Source organism: Orcinus orca, chromosome 6 (genome assembly GCF_937001465.1).
Source record: "Orcinus orca chromosome 6, mOrcOrc1.1, whole genome shotgun sequence".
In the NCBI taxonomy this organism is placed as follows: domain Eukaryota; kingdom Metazoa; phylum Chordata; class Mammalia; order Artiodactyla; family Delphinidae; genus Orcinus; species Orcinus orca.
This window is the reverse complement of record NC_064564.1, coordinates 54,391,436-54,409,448: the sequence shown is the minus strand read 5'-3', so window position 1 is coordinate 54,409,448 and position 18,013 is coordinate 54,391,436. Positions and strand designations below refer to the sequence as shown.

At 34.5% G+C, this 18,013-nt stretch overlaps 1 protein-coding gene across 8 annotated transcripts in view; it reads left to right on the top strand.

Annotated features, from left to right (window-relative positions):
- Positions 1 to 17,664, top strand: part of CNTLN (centlein) — a 331,436-nt gene extending 313,772 nt beyond the window's left edge. For all 8 annotated transcript variants that reach the window (XM_033439732.2, XM_033439731.2, XM_049711050.1 and 5 more), the window contains 3 exons: positions 2,123 to 2,308; positions 4,796 to 4,873; positions 16,963 to 17,664. In XM_033439732.2, coding sequence (XP_033295623.1) covers positions 2,123 to 2,308; positions 4,796 to 4,873; positions 16,963 to 17,064 — 366 coding nt within the window. In that variant the 3' untranslated portion in view covers positions 17,065 to 17,664. The remainder of the gene's footprint in view (positions 1 to 2,122; positions 2,309 to 4,795; positions 4,874 to 16,962) is intronic.
- The last annotated feature ends 349 nt before the right edge of the window (positions 17,665 to 18,013 follow it).

Genomic DNA, 18,013 nt, shown 5'->3' with positions numbered 1-18,013 from the left:
AAATTTTTAAACGATCCTCGGAAACACAAATAAAGACTTAACCAGCTGGAAGGGAATACCATGGTCTTTGATTAGGAAGACTCAACATTCTAAAATGTTAACATGATTCAAATAAAATTTAACTTGATTTAAATAAAATTACGAGTAAAATGTTTAGCGGAAGGGGATCTAGACAAGCTCAATGTGAAGTTTATGTGAAAACCCAAACAAACAAAAATTACCAAGAAAAATCTGAAAAGAAAGGTAATAGAAGGGAGATACCCCTACCGGATTATAACATTTATTATAAAGCCTCACTAATTAAAATATACTATAAAGCTTCACTAATAAGAAGACAGATGGAACAGAATAGAAAGTTCAGAACCTGACCTAAACACACATGAAATCAATGGGGAAAATATGGACTATTTAACAGGTGGTGGTGAGACAACTATGATTGTATGTAATAATTTTCTAGATGATTACAAATGGATAAAACATTTAAAACTGAAAAATAAAATCTTAAAAGTGGCAGAAAAAATCATGGTTTGAAAATGAGTATATATATATATATAAAAAATATACATATATGTATATAAAATTGTGGAGAATGCTTTTTAAAGTATCACAGTAAATTTTAAAGTATCACACTAAATTCAAAAGTAAGGGCTTCCCTGGTGGTGCAGTGGTTGAGAGTCCGCCTGCCGTTGCAGCGGACACGGGTTCATGCCCTGGTCCGGGAAGATCCCACATGCCGCGGAGCGGCTGGGCCCGTGAGCCATGGCCACTGAGCCTGCGCGTCCGGAGCCTGTGCTCCGCAACGGGAGAGGCCACAACGGTGAGAGGCCCGCGTACCGCAAAAAGAAAACAAAAACAAACAAAAAAAAAGTGAGAAAGGAAAAGATTCATTTAGTACATTAAAGTTTTTACATTTTTTTCCTAGGTATAACGTACTATAATTACTGTCAGAAGAAAAATACAAAATGTGAAAAAGATTAGAAATACCCAACAGACAATTATAATTTCCCTAAAGTATAAATAACTCCTATAAATCACTAAGAAAAATAGAAAAAAAAAGACAAAAGAAATATAATTATCTGTTAAGGCTGACGCTCAACTTCATTTTTAATAAGAGAAATGAAACTTTATAATATAGTGGAAAAAAAATACACTGAAAAACCAGATTGGTGTTTTGCCAGTGGTATGGAGAAACAAGTATTTTCCTATGTTCTTTGTGTAGGTGTAAATTGATACGATCTTGGAGAGAGGCAGAATTAAACAGCTTTCAAAATTACAGTTATACACACCCTTTGGTCCAGCAATTTCACTTCTAGGGATATATCCTAGGGATGCAAAAATGTATATATAAGCACCATTATTTATTGCAACATTGCTTAAGCTGGCAAAAGATTGAGAACAACCCAAACATCTAGCTAGCCTGCTCTCAGCCCACAAAGCCAGGCATCAGGCTCCAGAGCTCTGTCCACCCAGGGTAAGAGCTACCTTTTCCTTATGCACACATAGGCATGTATTCTCAAAGGGAGAAATTAGAGACTCTTGTAGAAGCAAGCCTAGACTTTTATGATTTTTGTCAATCCTTTATTGTTGTCTTGTCTACACATAATTTAATTGCACTTTTACCCACCTGGCTTTATCAAATCCTTCCAAAGATTTCTAATCCAGTTTTAATAAAATAGGAACAACCCTCTTTATGCAGTTATATTTCATTATTTATGTAATAATTAATTATGTAACTAACCTGTTTCAACAAATATACACACTTAGGAATAAATAGATCTGACAATTGGCATCAGCTCAACTGGTGGGAGTAGTTGCGCTCTGGCATGATGCTAAGTAGCCTGCCTGCTACAAGTATTCACCATCCAAGATAACAGTTGCAAATCTGAAAGACAGATTGGAGAGATTTGGTTAATCCAGCAATTTGGTTAAGTGGTCATTTGCGAGAGCCTTTATTGCATTCTGACAATAAGTAAAGAGCAATCCATTGTGTTCCAATATAAATAAAATCAGAGTAATCCTAATAAAAAATTATTTGCTAGTATCTTCACATTTTTATGTTATGACTGCTTTTTCTTCATTTATGACTTCCATATGAGCCCACATTCTTTCCAATATGTTGCAGGCTTTGGTCAGAGAGTTACAAAATGATGTCCATTCAATAAGGCGACAAATCAGAGAACTTAAAAAGGTGCAGAAAAACAGGGATGCTTGTAAAACCTCAACCCATAAAGCCCAGACCTTGGCAGCATCTATCCTGAACATTTCACGGTCAGATCTAGAGGAAATATTGGACACAGAAGATGAAGAAGTAAGATCACTTAAATATTTATTAATAATGGGCTTGTTACACATTGAATGTAAGTACATATTTTTGTTTTATAATTCTTAGAATTTCATCTTTAAGATAATATTAATGAAGGCAAGAATATTAGTGTACCAATGAAAGATATATCAAAAGTATTAACCAACTCAAAAAACCTTTAGAGAAATTTAACTATGTAATACAGAAGTAAGCCAGTACACATAACCTTTAGAACTGCTTGCTTGTTATTCAAGTCAGTTATCCTTTCCTGTCTCTTCCATTTTCTATAGTTCATCATGTATCTTTTAAGCTAGTATTTTTAATTAAGCCTGTTTGAATGGATTTAGTTAGCTGGGTCAGGATTGATTTGAGGATTTTTCGTCCTACATGAGATTTTTTAATGTAGTGAATATATTGGCTTTTCTAGCTAAATTCAAAGTTATTGTTGATCAAGTTATAGAAAAAGATATTTATTGCTTTAAGGTGGGGAAAATACTCCCATCTGAGTGAATTTATGTGCATATACATATAGGTCTTCAGTAGCATTTCTGTACCTCCTGAGGAGGGCACTGCATTTTTGATAGTTATTGCCTCATAAACAGCAGAATCTCATACACAGTCTTCCGTGAAACCTGTGGAGGATACTCAATCCTGTTCTATTGTGAAGTCTCTGAACTTTAATACATAAATATTAGATTTTTTATTGTTTAGAAAGATTAAAGAGATGATGGTGCTCTTAGCTTCCCCATAAATATTTGCTCAATGACTAAATAAAATGATAGACTTAAATGTTTGTATGAGAACATCCTTCAGCACCCCTCCCCCATCAGTTTCTCAAAAAATTTCTGGAATAGAGCAGATCTACAACTTGTAAAAGTTTTTAAACTGCTAAGAATTCTTAGAAAAGAGGTCAAAGGAGTCCTGCAGAGATTATTTTCATCCTATGGGTGAATAGGATAGTGAATTATCAGTTTCCTATTTTCAGCACCTATGCCACAATGTCTGTGAATTCTGAACTTTGAAGTACAAAAGCATTATGAAATACGGTATCAAATATAAGACACACAGGAAATAATAGTATCTGAGGCAAGGGTGTTAACTGTATCTTATTATGGACACTTAATTAAAATTTGATTGATAAAAAGAAACCTAACAAAAAATTAAGGTAGAGTCATCCTCTGTTTCCTAAAAGTTTTAAAACAAACAGACTTAGCAAAATCCCTCATGTGTATATGTGTGTATACGTGTGTGTGTTCCAGATACATATTCTGGAAGACAGCATCACCGCCTTTGTGTGGTCTTAAAAGATGCCCTTACTGGGCTTACAGATTAGAAAAAAGAACCCCCTTTGAGTAGACAAATTGGAAAAAGCGTCCCCTTTGAGTATATTAATTAGAAAAGGATCTCTCTTGTTAGTCCCAAAGAGTAGCTAGCACATTTCTGTGAAGAAATGGCACCCTGGCCTCTGGGCAGATGCAGTTTGGAGCCAGGGATGCCAAGCACCAAAATATGCATACCACACAACCTTAAATGGAAGTCGTCCTGGAAGAAAACACACTGTTCTGTGAAGACTCAGTGCACACACCTGGATATATTTACTAGATTTAATTATAGATTGAGCTTATTTGGACTGATCCCCGCCTGCATCTTTCAGAGGTCTAAAGAGTTGAGTGACTTACCCAAGTAGAGCCCAAACCACCTGAATTTTATGCTTTAAGCTACATCGAACTCTTGTAAATTCACGTAAAACACCATGACAACCTATGTGAAGTACCTAGCCTGATACTTGGCATACAGTAAATTTCAACAAATGTTAGTTTTCCAAATCCTTCCCTTTTTGAAAAGCCCATTTTTTGCAAACCGAATCATGATTTTAACTGAATAATCAGTTGCACATGTGAATACATTATACTTTCAGAATATTTTACCTTGATAATTGATGAATTGAAAATATTTAGTGACTTAACAATACTTTAAGTTGGAGCGTCTCTTACCTATCAGCTAGTTATGGGATATTTTAAATGAGTAAGCATTTAAGTACACCAGAACCATGCATGTCCTATTTTGTCTGTGATTATAACAATTACTCCTTAATTATCTACTGATAAGTCAGAGTTTTGAGTATAAGGTTTTATGTCATCTTATGAGGGTTACTTATAAATGATTCTTCTATACAGCTCCATTTTCTTTTTCATTTTATTTTAATCACTTCCACCTCCACCTCAGTCCAGTGTGAGCTCCACTGTGAAGGCAGAAATAAAACATTCCTGAATTATATTATGAAATATAGAAATATAGCTTTATCTTCCACATGTAGGTAGATATTTATACATTAAAGAGCATCGATTTGAATATTCCCTACTTTGAAAGGACAGGCTGCTCTTTGTTGAATCTAATTCCACCAATATTTCTCTAGATTTATTCAGTATCTAACAGTATGATCAAGTTCATATAAATGAAATTAACAACAGTGTTTTTATTTTTTTCCTTCAGGAAATCGAAAGGACAAAGATCGATGCTGAAAATGACAAGGAATGGCTGTTGTACATTCAGAAACTTCTTGAAGGACAGGTATTTTGTTTTTCTACTTCATATATTAAAACTTGCAGATAAAAATTCCAAGCCGTACTTTTTTGTTACTAGATGCCTAATTTTTTGTAAACAGACACATTACTTCTGTTAGGTAAATAAGTATTCTAGTAGGTAGACAGGAAAGTTAACTCTCCATTTGTACTTTTGGACTTAACAAATGAAGCAAATGCCTTGGGAAGGAGCCAACATGGGTTTTAGCAAAGGCATTAATTAAATTATTGAGTCAACCTCTATGCTTGCTAGACTGAAAAGGATCCATTCTCTCAGCCCTCTTAGGAAAAGAGATTGTTTATTATGTGTCTTTAAAGTTAGTAGTTGATATGGACACCTGAGGAGTTCATGGGTTTCAGTGACCTTTTACTATGGACCTGTTTCCAGTCAATTCATGTTTTCCTCACAGCCAGACAGCTGTTTATTACTGTGTCTTCCTGCATTCTCTACAATATTTTCTACTGAGACCTCGAGCAGCTTGTTAGTGGGAAGTAAATATTGATTTGGCATCCTGTCAATGCAGAAAGAATGAAAAAATTTCCACCAGAGGCCCCTCAAACATTTTCCTATCGACATTTTCTGGGCCGAGTGGAAAGCTGCATAGAGGATGACAAGGCCAAGACGAGCTGAAATCCCTGAGGGGTCTATTGAGACTGCTGCTGTGACCTGTGTGATACTTTTTCTTCCCTTTCAAGTATTTTTTTAATACACATATAGTCTGTTGGGATGTGCCCCTCTTGTAAGTGATCAGGGCAGTTTATTGGCAGGTGAGAGCCCTGCTTTTCTAGTCATAGCCAACTTTTGTTTTGATATCACTGACAGCATGTAATATATTCCAAAACTTTTTCATTATAGTTCTTTTTGCTCAACTTAATTGTTGTCTGTTTTTAAAATGAACTGGATTAAAAACAGCTTAAATATATTTCTCAAAATAGCAAAAAAAAATTTTGTTCTGTGAGTGCAGTATCTATGTTTTTGGAAAAGTCAAGAATAAGTAAATAATATATGAACTATTATTCATATTCTTAGTACCCATTTTATATATTTTTGAAACATTATCTGGAAACACTATTACTATCAATAGTAATAGAAGGTGATGGGCACTCTTTTGCCTCAAGTTGTTGAAGTGCAGATGTGCAGGTGCTGGGCAAAGCCTTCTTGCTTTTGAGAAGAAAGGCCATTTCTCAATCATGTTGCATTCCCAGCACCCAGCCCAGTGCCTGGCACATCAAAGGAGTTCAGTAATGATTGTTACAGGTTATTTTTTTAAACGTGAAAGTTATAAAAATAAACTTTGTAGTGGATTTTTTAACATTCAACTTGTAAGTATGACCTTTTAATATGGAAGTTTTATTGTCAATTATGAACATAAAAATAACAAATCGATATGTATAAATCTTTATTAAATTTTACTAAAGCTCTATTGACACCAGATCTGAGTTTTTGACTAACACATGTAGATATACATATATACATTCTATATTATCTGGATGTATGCTTATTCTGTCCAGTTATTGTAAAAAAAAATCCTGTTGAAAATGGCATTAGACTGCTTAATACTGCAGTTTGATATAGTGCCTTTTTGTGCCACTGAGCCTGGACTCTAGAATATAATTGCCTGGCAGTATTGATTTAATTGCCCAGGTTTATTTGTGGACTCCTAATTATTGACTGGAGGTAAATTTAATGGAGCAGCCTCTATGAACACTGGGAAACCGCTGCTGTTGCTGTTATACATAATGAACTGCACCATGTGCCTTTAGAGTATTTGTCAAGTTAATTTTATTCCACTGTGACAGTATGATAACATTTAAAAAGTCAAAGACTTTTTATTTTTATTACTGACAGAGGTGGTTTTGCTGATGCCTTTGAATTCTGTGAGAAAAAAAAATAGGGACTTCATTGGTTGCACTTGAATGTCACTTTATAATTACACCCAAGAGAAAAATCTATAAAATAGAAAACATCTTTTTTTTATCCTACTTTTCTTCTTTCTCAATTCTAGCAATTATATTTGTCCTGAATTTTAGAAAAGGTTTTCTTTGTCCACCAGCTTTTGGGAGTCTAAATTATGCTCACAGGATTGTGAGGGCAAAAGTATAAATATGTTCATTCATTTGTTTTGTTTAGTTTATGGCATGCAGCTCCGTGTACCTGAGGTTACACGATCTTGAAGCTGTGGAATAATTGAGCACATTCCCTGAAAAGAACCCTAATTAATTCAGTATTTATATTTGATGATTAAAATATTTTGAAAATAAAATTATAAGAAAACTTCCCTTTTATGTCCTCCCTCTGTGTTGGGTGGTATATGTAATGGAATTCTGACATCATAGGAGTGAATCTGGCCTTGTGGTTTTATCTTTTGTTTAAGGATTCGGCCACAGAACTATTTTCTCTTAAAGAAATTTTTCTCTACATTCATTGGATTAAAATTTATATAAATAAGATATTTACCAGAAAATAAAAAGCTGTCCTGCCATGTGGCAATATGGGCCCGCACAATAGTATACCTACTGGTACTGTTAGCCAGAAGTGCATGAGAATTAAAAGGTCTAAAACCTTAACTTATCTATATTTAACACAGAATGTAATATTTGTCCTCCTTTCAAGTGGTCCTGATACGATTGGTAATTTTAAGTGTTTGATCTTTATCTGCATCTAACCTTTGCCCCCCACAGATTTCTAATAATAAGAATCACACTGAAAAAAAGTTGTTCTAATACCTACTTTCATTTTTTATGGCATAGCTGCCTTTTAATTTCTTTGAAGATTTTTACTTGTATTAATTCCTCTTTTTGCATTATTACATTTTTTTAAACTTACAGTTTATGGCAGAGACAAGCAAGCAAATTAATGATTATAATAGGGTGGGAGAACCACCCAAAATTAGTTTTTCTGTGTTTTAGGACATGGGAGAAAAAAAAACAGAAATAGGAAAAGTAGACTGGGACTAAACAATAAACGCCTTTGAGCAGGAAAGAGATGTAATCAGAGTTGTGCTTTAGAAAGATACATGAGATCAGCATGTAGGATGGTTTGAAAGGATAAGAGACTGGGAGCAAGAAGGTAGTCAAGGCAAAAGGAAGTGGGGGCCTGCATGTACCCTCACTATAAAAATAGGAAGGACAAGATAGATGTGACCCACTTTATAGAAACTGAATTCATAGCAGTACTGAGATTAGATGAAGGGATCAGAAAGCAGAAACCAAAGAGAGGTGAGTTTAATACCTTATATGATGAGAAAGATGATGATACCTTTAAAAGTTTTAGGGATCAAAAGAGGTAGATCAGATTTGGTAGAGAGAGATGTCAGTGATTGAAGCCATAAAAAATTTAGTTGATACATGTCAATAACAGTATTCAGGGACTCACAGTTTTTCATTAGTTCATCCTAACCTGCTGTGCGGCTTTTCTCAGTGAAATCTAACCATTTAAGAACACATTTCAAACTCTTACAACTCAACAACGAAAGAAAATAAACTGATCTGAATAGTCATTTCTACAAGAAGATATACAAATAGCCAATAAGCACATGTACGTATGCTCAACATCAGTAGCCATTAGGGAAATGCAAACCAAAAACCAAAATGAGATACTACTTCATACCCAGTAGGATGGCTATAATCAAAAGGACAGACAATAGCAAGTGTTGGTGAGGATGTGGAGAAATTAGAACCCTTATACATTGCTTGTGAGAAGGTAAAATGGTGCTACCCTTGTGGAAAACAGTCTGGCAGTTCCTCAAAAAGTTAAAAGTAGAGATTATATGACCCAGCAGTTACACACTTAGGTATATACCCAAGATAAGTAAAAACATATGTCCATATAAAAACTGCTACATAAATGTTCATAGCAGCTCAATGACAGTTCATAATAGCTCAAAAGTGGAAGGAATCCAAAGGTCCATCAACTGATGGATGGATAAACAAAACATGGTATTTGCATACATGAAATATTATTCAGCCATGAAATGGAATGAAGTACTGATAGTGCTACAACCTGGAAGAACCTTGTACACCTTATGCTACGTGAAAAAAGCCATACACAAAAGGTAACTTGCTGTATGATTGCATTCTATGAAATGTACAGAATAGGCAAATCTATCAAGACAGAAAGTAGATTAGTAGTTGCCTGGGGATAGGAGAAGAGGGACCATGACTGCTAATGGGTATAGGGTTTCTTTTGGGGTGATGAAAATGTTCTGGAATTAGATGAAGGTGATGTTCTGGAATTAGATGAAGGTGATGGTTGTACAACCTTGTACAACCAATGAATTATACATTTTAAAATGGTGAACTTTACGTTATGTGAATTATATCTCCATTTAAAAAATGAATTCCTTAATATGAGGCACAGTGAAGAAGAATAAAAAGAATACCTTTTTATTTTTAAGTAAATCCAATTAAGTTCTTTTTTTTAGCAGCCAGAGACTATTTATTTTTTAATTTTTTTAATTAAAAAAATTTAATTTTCAAAATTTATTTTTGACTGCGTTGGGTCTTCATTGCTGTACATGGGCTTTCTCTTGTTATGGCAAGTGGGGGCTACTCTTCATTGCAGTGCATGGGCTTCTCATTGCGGTGGCTTCTCTTGTTGCGGAGCACGGGCCTTAGAGCACGGGCTTCAGTAGTTGCGATGCATGGGCTCAGTAGTAGTGGCGCATGGGCTTTGTTGCTCAGCAGTATGCGGGATCTTCCCAGACCAGGGGTCGAACCCGTGTCCTTTGCACTGGCAGGCGGATTCTTAACCACTGCACCACCAGGGAAGTCCCCAATTAAGTTCTTATATCTCATGTGCTATGTCCCCCACCATTAGCAGGGACTGCATTAAATGCATTTGAATTTGAATTTCTGTCTACTGGCCATAACTATGAATAAATGAGGTAAATTATTTTATTTTATACTTAATATGTTTCTTTTCAATTGACAAAGAAGGAGCTGTCCCTCTATCATACTCTAGCTGATATTAGTTTCTCATATATGCAAGCAAAAAGGAGTCAGTTATTTATACTCTGCCCTCTAAGAGGTATTGTTTATTTGTTCTGTCCATTCTGATCCTCAAAATTAAAATTATAGTAAGGATCACTTAGTTTTGTTTTCAGGCCTTAATAATACCTGAAACAGTCTTTTGTACTTGTGATTTTATAAAGGAAGTGGAAAGAATTAGTGGAGATAAAATTGAACCCAAGCTGTGAAATCCATTTTTAAAACATGTATTGAGTGTCTACTGCATGTAAGGTAATGTTTCAGGTTTGGTGGTATAGCAGTGAACAAGAGACAAAAATCACTACCCTCATGGAGCTTACATCTCTGGTGATGGAGGGCAATGAACAAATAGTTAAAATATATAAACTATGAAAGTTTTTAAATAATTAACTTGAACAGAATTATGGGTATGTATATTAAAATATGTATACTTGTATAAAACAAATAATATACAGTTATAACCACAATATGGTTCTTTACTAGGATTTATATAAAAAACACTTAGCCAGAAATGGCTAGAAAATGTGTCTTGATCTTGTTTTGTTGTTGCCTTATTCTATGTTGTTTGTTAATCCTTTTCTAGATTTCATTCAGTCCATTTTCATCCACTTTGTGTAGATCATTTTCTTGTATTGGGACCATATCAAAAATTCTTTCTGCCTTCAGTTGTTGATAATTGAAAGTATAGACTTTGATCGATGTTTTTTCTTTAGCTTTAGATATCCCTGTTCCTATTAGTTGCTTCAGATCTTGCAAACGGTGAAATTTTAAATGGCTCTTTCCCCAGTGCCCTTTCTGCAAAATATGCTTACCTTCTATAGATGCTTTGCAATATGGCAGTGAGAAGGTTTTATAAATCTCCCTGGCTTTTGTAAATAGAATAACTTCCAGTCTGAAGGTTAACAGAAAGTGTCTCTTTACAGCCCTGAAGACATTTACTCTTTTGCTTTCAGTGTTGCACTTACAACACACTGATAACACGCACATACTGCAAACTCCCACACTCACTCTCTCCACACACATAAACCCACACAGTCACCCACATACACTTACTCCTCACATCCAACTGAAGTAGCAAAAGTTAAAAATTCTCCATTCAGAGCCTTACTGGGATTTCTTTTTTTAATTTAACAAATTAAAGCCTACTTTCATGATACCAGAAAAAAGACGTGTCATTAAAGTTAAAAGGTAAATTTTATGTGTATTTTACCACTATAAAAAATTGCAGGGGGCGGGCTTCCCTGGTGGCGCAGTGGTTGAGAGTCCACCTGCCGATGCAGGGGACACGGGTTCGTGCCCTGGTCCGGGAAGATCCCACATGCCGCGAAGCCACTGGGCCTGTGAGCCATGGCCACTGAGCCTGCGCGTCCAGAGCCTGTGCTCCGCAACGGGAGAGGCCACAACAGTGAGAGGCCCGCGTACCGCAAAAAAAAAAAAAAATTGGGGGGAAATGAAAGGAAAACAAATTATAGCCTTCACCAAAGTTTAAGAATAGCAGATATAGACTTCAATATTCAGCTGAACACCAAGACAGATAGATAGGTAGAAGGATAGATAGATAGATAGATAGATAGATAGATAGATAGATAGATAATGTGCCAGAAATATAAACAACATTTAGGAAACTTAGCTCACAATTCAATGCCAGTTTTAAATTATAAATAAATTGTTCTTTCTGATACCTTGCTTGGTTATTTTAACAAGTTCAATCTTTTAATTACAAGATAGTAGAGTGGATGTATAAATATTTATATATTACAAATTTTCCATCTTTAATTTTATAATAATCAGACTACATTAGTTTCTTACTAAACTCAAAATCTCACTGAATCATATCCTTTGTTAAAGCAGGTATAATACATAAAATTTAATATCTTTACTTTGAGTACAGCTCTGCTAAAGTCAATTTTTATTTTTATATTTTATTTTATTTATTTTATGTTTTTAACATCTTTATTGGAGTATAATTGCTTTACAATGGTGTATTAGTTTCTGCTGTATAACAAAGTGAATCAGCTATACAAAATATACAAGCAGCTCAATAACAAAAAAACAAACAACCCAATTCAAAAATGGACAGAAGACCTAAATAGACATTTCTCCAAAGAAGATATACAGATTGCCAACAAACACATGAAAGGATGCTCAACATCACTAATCATTAGAGAAATGCAAATCAAAACTACAATGAGAGGCCACAACAGTGAGAGGCCTGCATACCGCAAAAAAAAACAAACAAAAAACACTACAATGAGGTATCACCTCACACCAGTCAGAATAGCCATTATCAATTTTTATTTTAAAAGCAGTATCTTTTGGTAATAGTTTTCAAACCAAAAATAAGAATGAAAATGGTTAAAATGTTAATCTTGTCCTTTAGATTTAAAGAGGTACTCTTATTTCAATTTTTTTCTTTCAATACAAAACTTTTCAGTTTTATACTATTAAGAGCACATTCCAGTTAGTGCTGATGCTATAAATTATCTGTATGTTTCACACTTATGGACTTGAGGCTTTGTTATTCTTCCAACATAGCTCTCCAACATCTGCAACTATCATTCATATCTTACCTTTATACAGAAACACCTCTAAATGAAGCCATAATTATTGTGAGTGATAAGTTTCAGGTTGTGTCACTGGCACACCGCTTTCTAAAGGCAAACATCTGTAGGCATTTACATATAAGAGAAGCCTAAAATCTGAAGTCAGGGGAAGTCCTTCCAGTAAGAGAAGTCACCTTTGACAACAGGGACAGCCAGCATGACCAGGAAGACCCACTTTAAGATTACAGTATAGACCAAGCAAAACTCACAGTTATTCCGATGCCCTAATTAAATTCCCATTCCAAGAAATCTCATGCAGTATCAGCTCTTCCCCTGTCCATTTTTCCCTTTGTGCTGAAGAGTTCAAGCTTGTGTAACTGCAATGACATAACTAAGAGTATCACTTCTTTTTTATGCAAGAGAATAAAATGATGCAGAAAGTCCAGCGGACTTTCTGGACTTCATAGGCCCTGGCACATGCCATCCGAGATGAAACCCAAGGCAGCGTAATTGTTGGGTTTGTTGTTTCACGTATATTTGATGGGGCAAGTGAGAAAAGATCTCTGCTGTTGGCTAGTCAGGTTGCCACTTCAATCCAAATCCAAAATCCTGTCAGTAAAAGAATGGTTGTGCTTTCTTCTGTATCTGAGGGAGTTCCCTCCAGAATGCAGAGAGAGAGAAAGGAACAGACTCTATGCTGCCTGTACGAAATAAACCTGCACTTAATCTAGACTCTAAAAAGTTCAGATTTCCTCATCTTCTTAGTGTTTTTAAAACATTTTGCAGTTCTAAAAAATATGGCAAACAAATAAGCAAACAATGCAAATTTTTAAAGCACTTCCTGAGGCATTTTATGTATTAAATATAGTTTCAGTGGTAACTCTATCTACTCTATATCTGTATGCTGAGAATTGCTATTCATATGGTACCATAGGATTTCGAAGAGCTTTCTTGAGTCACTGTAGATTAAATTATATTCCACTTAGTCTTCAGATTAACTATAATTTATGAGATTTAAGTTATTGATAATCTATGATATACGTGATTACTCTCAATTAACTAAAAGTAACCAATTAACTAAAAATCCCATTTTTTAACCTTTCTCAAAAAACAAAACTTTTTGTTAATTCATCCTTCACTACAGAAATTTTTATCTGTACTATGAAAAAAGTTTGTGAAAAATGAATAGTGTAAAATTGGTAAGAGGCTATTTTCAAAACCAAGGCTGTTAGTGTATTTATTATTTGAATATGTATTGAGTCTGCTCCATAAGTAAGGAACTATTTGTAAAATAGAAAGGAGATCTACTAAAAAATTTTGGTTAACAGTTACTTTGTTATTTTATTCATTTGAAAACAATAAGTATATTTTATGAAATAAGTATGTTTTGTGAAATATTTATTTTTTTAATTTATTTTTTTCAAGTATAGTTGACTTACAGTGTTGTGATAATTTCTGCTATACAGCAAAGTGATTCAGTTATACACGCATATATATACATTCTCCTTCATATTCTTTTCCATTATGATTTATCACAGGATATTGAGTATAGTTCCCTGTGCTATACAGTAGGACCTTGTTTATCTTATGAAATGTTTTATAATTCTGACTTTTCCTTAGTCTTCCTCTAACTTTGTTTTAATTATTAACTGTTCCATCATAAGTTATATTAATTTTATATTATTACAGAATTACAATTGATCCTTATATATTAAAAAAAAATTTTTTAAGACCAGTTTGAAAGCTGGTTGCCAATGAACTACAATTCATAAACAGAAAGTAGAACACTGGGTTTAGAGGGGGAAAAAGTAGGAATCTTTGTATTTAAAAGGAAAATAGAAAAGTTGGATTAAAATAGATAAAGAACCATCTCCAACTACCTTGTAAGATATATGAACTTTTGTCTAATGTTATATAAAGGCAGATACTAATCTTTTTCTGACCTATTTGTAGAGAAAAATAGAAGAACCTACAAGGGCAGATGGATGTGCACAAATCATGCATCTTGATTAAAGGATGGGTTGCTTTTTGAAATGCATGAAGTGTTAGGCTCTGTATGAAGCTTAAAAGAAGCTTACAATCCAATATAACAGGTTTGACAAACAGTTGTGTTTAACTGTGGGGCTTTTCGTTTTTATTGGGAGGCTGAGGAAAAGAATAAAAGGGGTTGTCAGCAATAAATTAGTAAATGGACCTCATGTTCCACTTTGGAGGCTTCCTGGAAGAGAGATTCTTCGAGATAAGAAGAAGCCAAATGTCCAAGTACATGACATGCTGAAATTGTTCTGATCACAAGATAATAAGAGTAGGTTTAGTTTTTAACTTGAAAATGAACTGTGCAAATAAGATGATTAATGTCAGTACATTGTGGCCTGGTAAAAGTGCTGTGACATTATTATACAGGAAATCATAGAGCCAGCATGTTTCCCAAAGTGTATTCCATGGACCACTAGTTCCACATGATAAATAGACTATGAGAAAAGTGCGGACAAATGAATTTAGAAACAGGGTATTACATTGCCCTCTTGGAGAAACACAGTACCATTAGCACCTTAAAGTCTCTAAGAGATCCTGAAATAAAATAACAGTTTAAAGTTTGGTTTCTTTCCCAAACTTATTTGATCAGAGAACCCTTTTTTCTTAGAACAACTTTTTTAAACACTCATTTCTGCTTTTGCTTCTACCAGGAAGAGATGGGAGGTTATTCTCATCTTGTTTCTTTGCTCTTTTGTTGGAATGCATATGGTACCGAGTGCCATAGTCAAAATAAAAGAAAGTTACCTGGTAGTTGTGCCTTGGTGTGTGTGAGTATTCCTTTAACATCTAATGTTAATGCCCTGAGAATTTAAATTGTCTCGTTTGTAAAACTGGCAGTTTCACCAAATATAACTGTTTTCTGCATCCCAGAGGGCAATTTTCTCAAAGTAAGGATTTGCAGTGAGTATCATTATCTTCCAGAAGGGAATCTAATATATTTTTTCCTTGATTCTATGATGCATTTCCTCATGTTTTCACGTTTCTGAAATTGAAATGCCTATGCAATTTGTGTATATTTAATGTGATAGGTTTCTTTTTTCCAGAAAAAGCTGTTTTTAAGTCAATGTGGGTATCTTATATTCACCGATATCTTAAGAAGTGAAGAAATGTGATATTTTTGTATCTTATGCTTTATTTAGTGGTAAGTTTCAAGTAAGACAAATGTCTAAAACTCTTGACATAGACTATAGATAGAGTCTATCCTGACATAGACTCAGAGTATCTTAAGGAGAAGTCAATTTATTATAAATATAAGAAGGAAGTTAAACTAGAAAGCTACTTAAGATATGAGGCAATTCTATGGACCAACACCGGTCTCTATATTTTCTCCATGGCCTGCATAATCTGTTTGTGCCTTTTGGGCCTGTTTCACTGCCCCATCTGTTTCACTGACACTGGCCAGTCTTTTCTCTTTTTCCCAGTTTGCATTCAGAAAAGAACCATTATGCTGGGTTTAGCTAAATATAATAACAGCTGAGCATAGCTGATCTGAGCACAGCTGAACAACTCACACAGCGGACATCAGGCTGATTTTGTTCAGATGCTGACCAGTGTTGCTGTCTGTCGGTGGTTGTCCTAGCACAAAGAAGGGCCTGACTCTACATCCCTGTAGGGAAGGGGACTGGGCTTGATAAGGATTCTCATTAATATATTCAGGGAGACAAAAGTAGTCTTTACTGGTTAATCAAAAAGACAATTCCAAAAATAACTTAATGAACTTCTTGATTGTTATAAACCTTTTATATGAAACTAGATAGCTAGGAAGGAGGTAAAAGGAAGTCGGTAGGCTTTGGGAGGTAACTAGGCAACATTTAGGATTTTCTTTCACTTATAACCCATAAGTGTATTGTGTGAGTTCTACGGGCACCTCAGTGAAGCACAGGGAACGATAAAACTTTACCAGAAAAGTTATATAAATTATGAAATTTAAAAATGTAATCTATATTAAATAAACTTAGCAGTTTGCAACATGTGTATTACACTTTGATATGCCAAACTTTTCTATAACAACTTAATCAATGGATATACTTTTGCCATTTTTTTTCCTCTGAAATTTCACCCTACAATTCTTGAGATGTTCAGCTCTAACACAGACAAGTGTATTGATAGTTCTTTCTCACTCTTTTATGAGTGATGAACATACAGTACTACTGTGGGCCTCTGGGCCCTAGAGAGGACTGTAACCTGCTATTGATCAGCTGACTGAAGATAAATGGCTTAACTGCTTGTATTGCAGATTACAACATTAACATGGTCAGTAAACCATGAATTGTTCAATAAGGCGTTTATCTTTTTTCATTTTACTTCTGCTCCTTTATCATTTTTATTATAAAAGACAAAATTACCCACACTAACCAACAAAATCAGTTGAAAAGAGACCCAGTAGGGTACCATTATGGGTGCAAAGTTGCAGATAGCTGAGTTCTAATGGTTTAATGATATTTAGTATATATTTCTGAACTGAAGAAAATATAGAGTTTTCATCTTTTTTTCTGTGTTTCTTTTACAGCTTCCTTTGGCCACATATTTACTAGAAGCAGTACTGGAGAAAATAAATGAGAAAAAGAAACTAGTTGAAGAATATTTTGCAATTTTGAAAGATATTAGATGATATTATGATTAAGAACATTTTTTCAAACGTGAAAACTTTATGTGGTGTGATCGGAAAACATGCATCGCAGTCCTGATAACAGTATCTGCTCCAACTATCAATAGTCAGGGTCAATACCAAAATAGAAGTCTGTGAAACCAATTAATTGCTGCACAAGTGAAACTAATTAAGTGTACAGCCATTTAGAAGGAAATAGTGTAGCATTTGATTGTTGAATACAAATATTGCCACAAATCAATGCAAACTTGAAAATGATATTCTTTCCAGTACAATTAGAAGGAATTAGAACAAGCTTGGCATACACAAATTGGTCTGAATATCAAAAGAAAAAAGTGTGAACTGAGGATTTAATGTTCTGAGTTTTATAAAGAAACTACACTTTTTATGTAAACCTGCTATAAATGGCCTTAAATCACCTGATAAGCAACACATTTGTATTGTAAGCAAATATAAAGTAAAGCATTATCACTTAAGGATGAGCATTTAATGAAATAAATGGTGTGGTCCAATTGTATCTATTATCAGTCTACTGGATTATATAGGAGATATTGTATTTTCCTAGAACAGTTCAGCAAAAATAAAAACATTTTCTTCTTTGCTCCCTCTTTTTTTTTTTTTAGCTCACAGTATTTTGTGTGGTCATATAAATTAGCAAGGGCCACAAACCCAGTGTTTTAGTTAGGCTAGTCCTCACAGTGTGCTAATTAAATTAAATTCTTAACAATGGGCATCCATCCTTATTTAGATTCCTGAACATTCCCAAGCCATTTCTCGTCTTTCTGTGTTGCTGCCACACCTGACTTTTTGGTTCTTCCAATTCACCAGACTTGTGCCTGCCTCCAGCCTTTGCCCTTGCTGTTCTCTTTGTAGAATACTCTGTACTCTTTTCTTATGACTGGCTCCTGCGTATCATTCAGGTTTGCATTACATATTTCCTCAAAGAAGCATT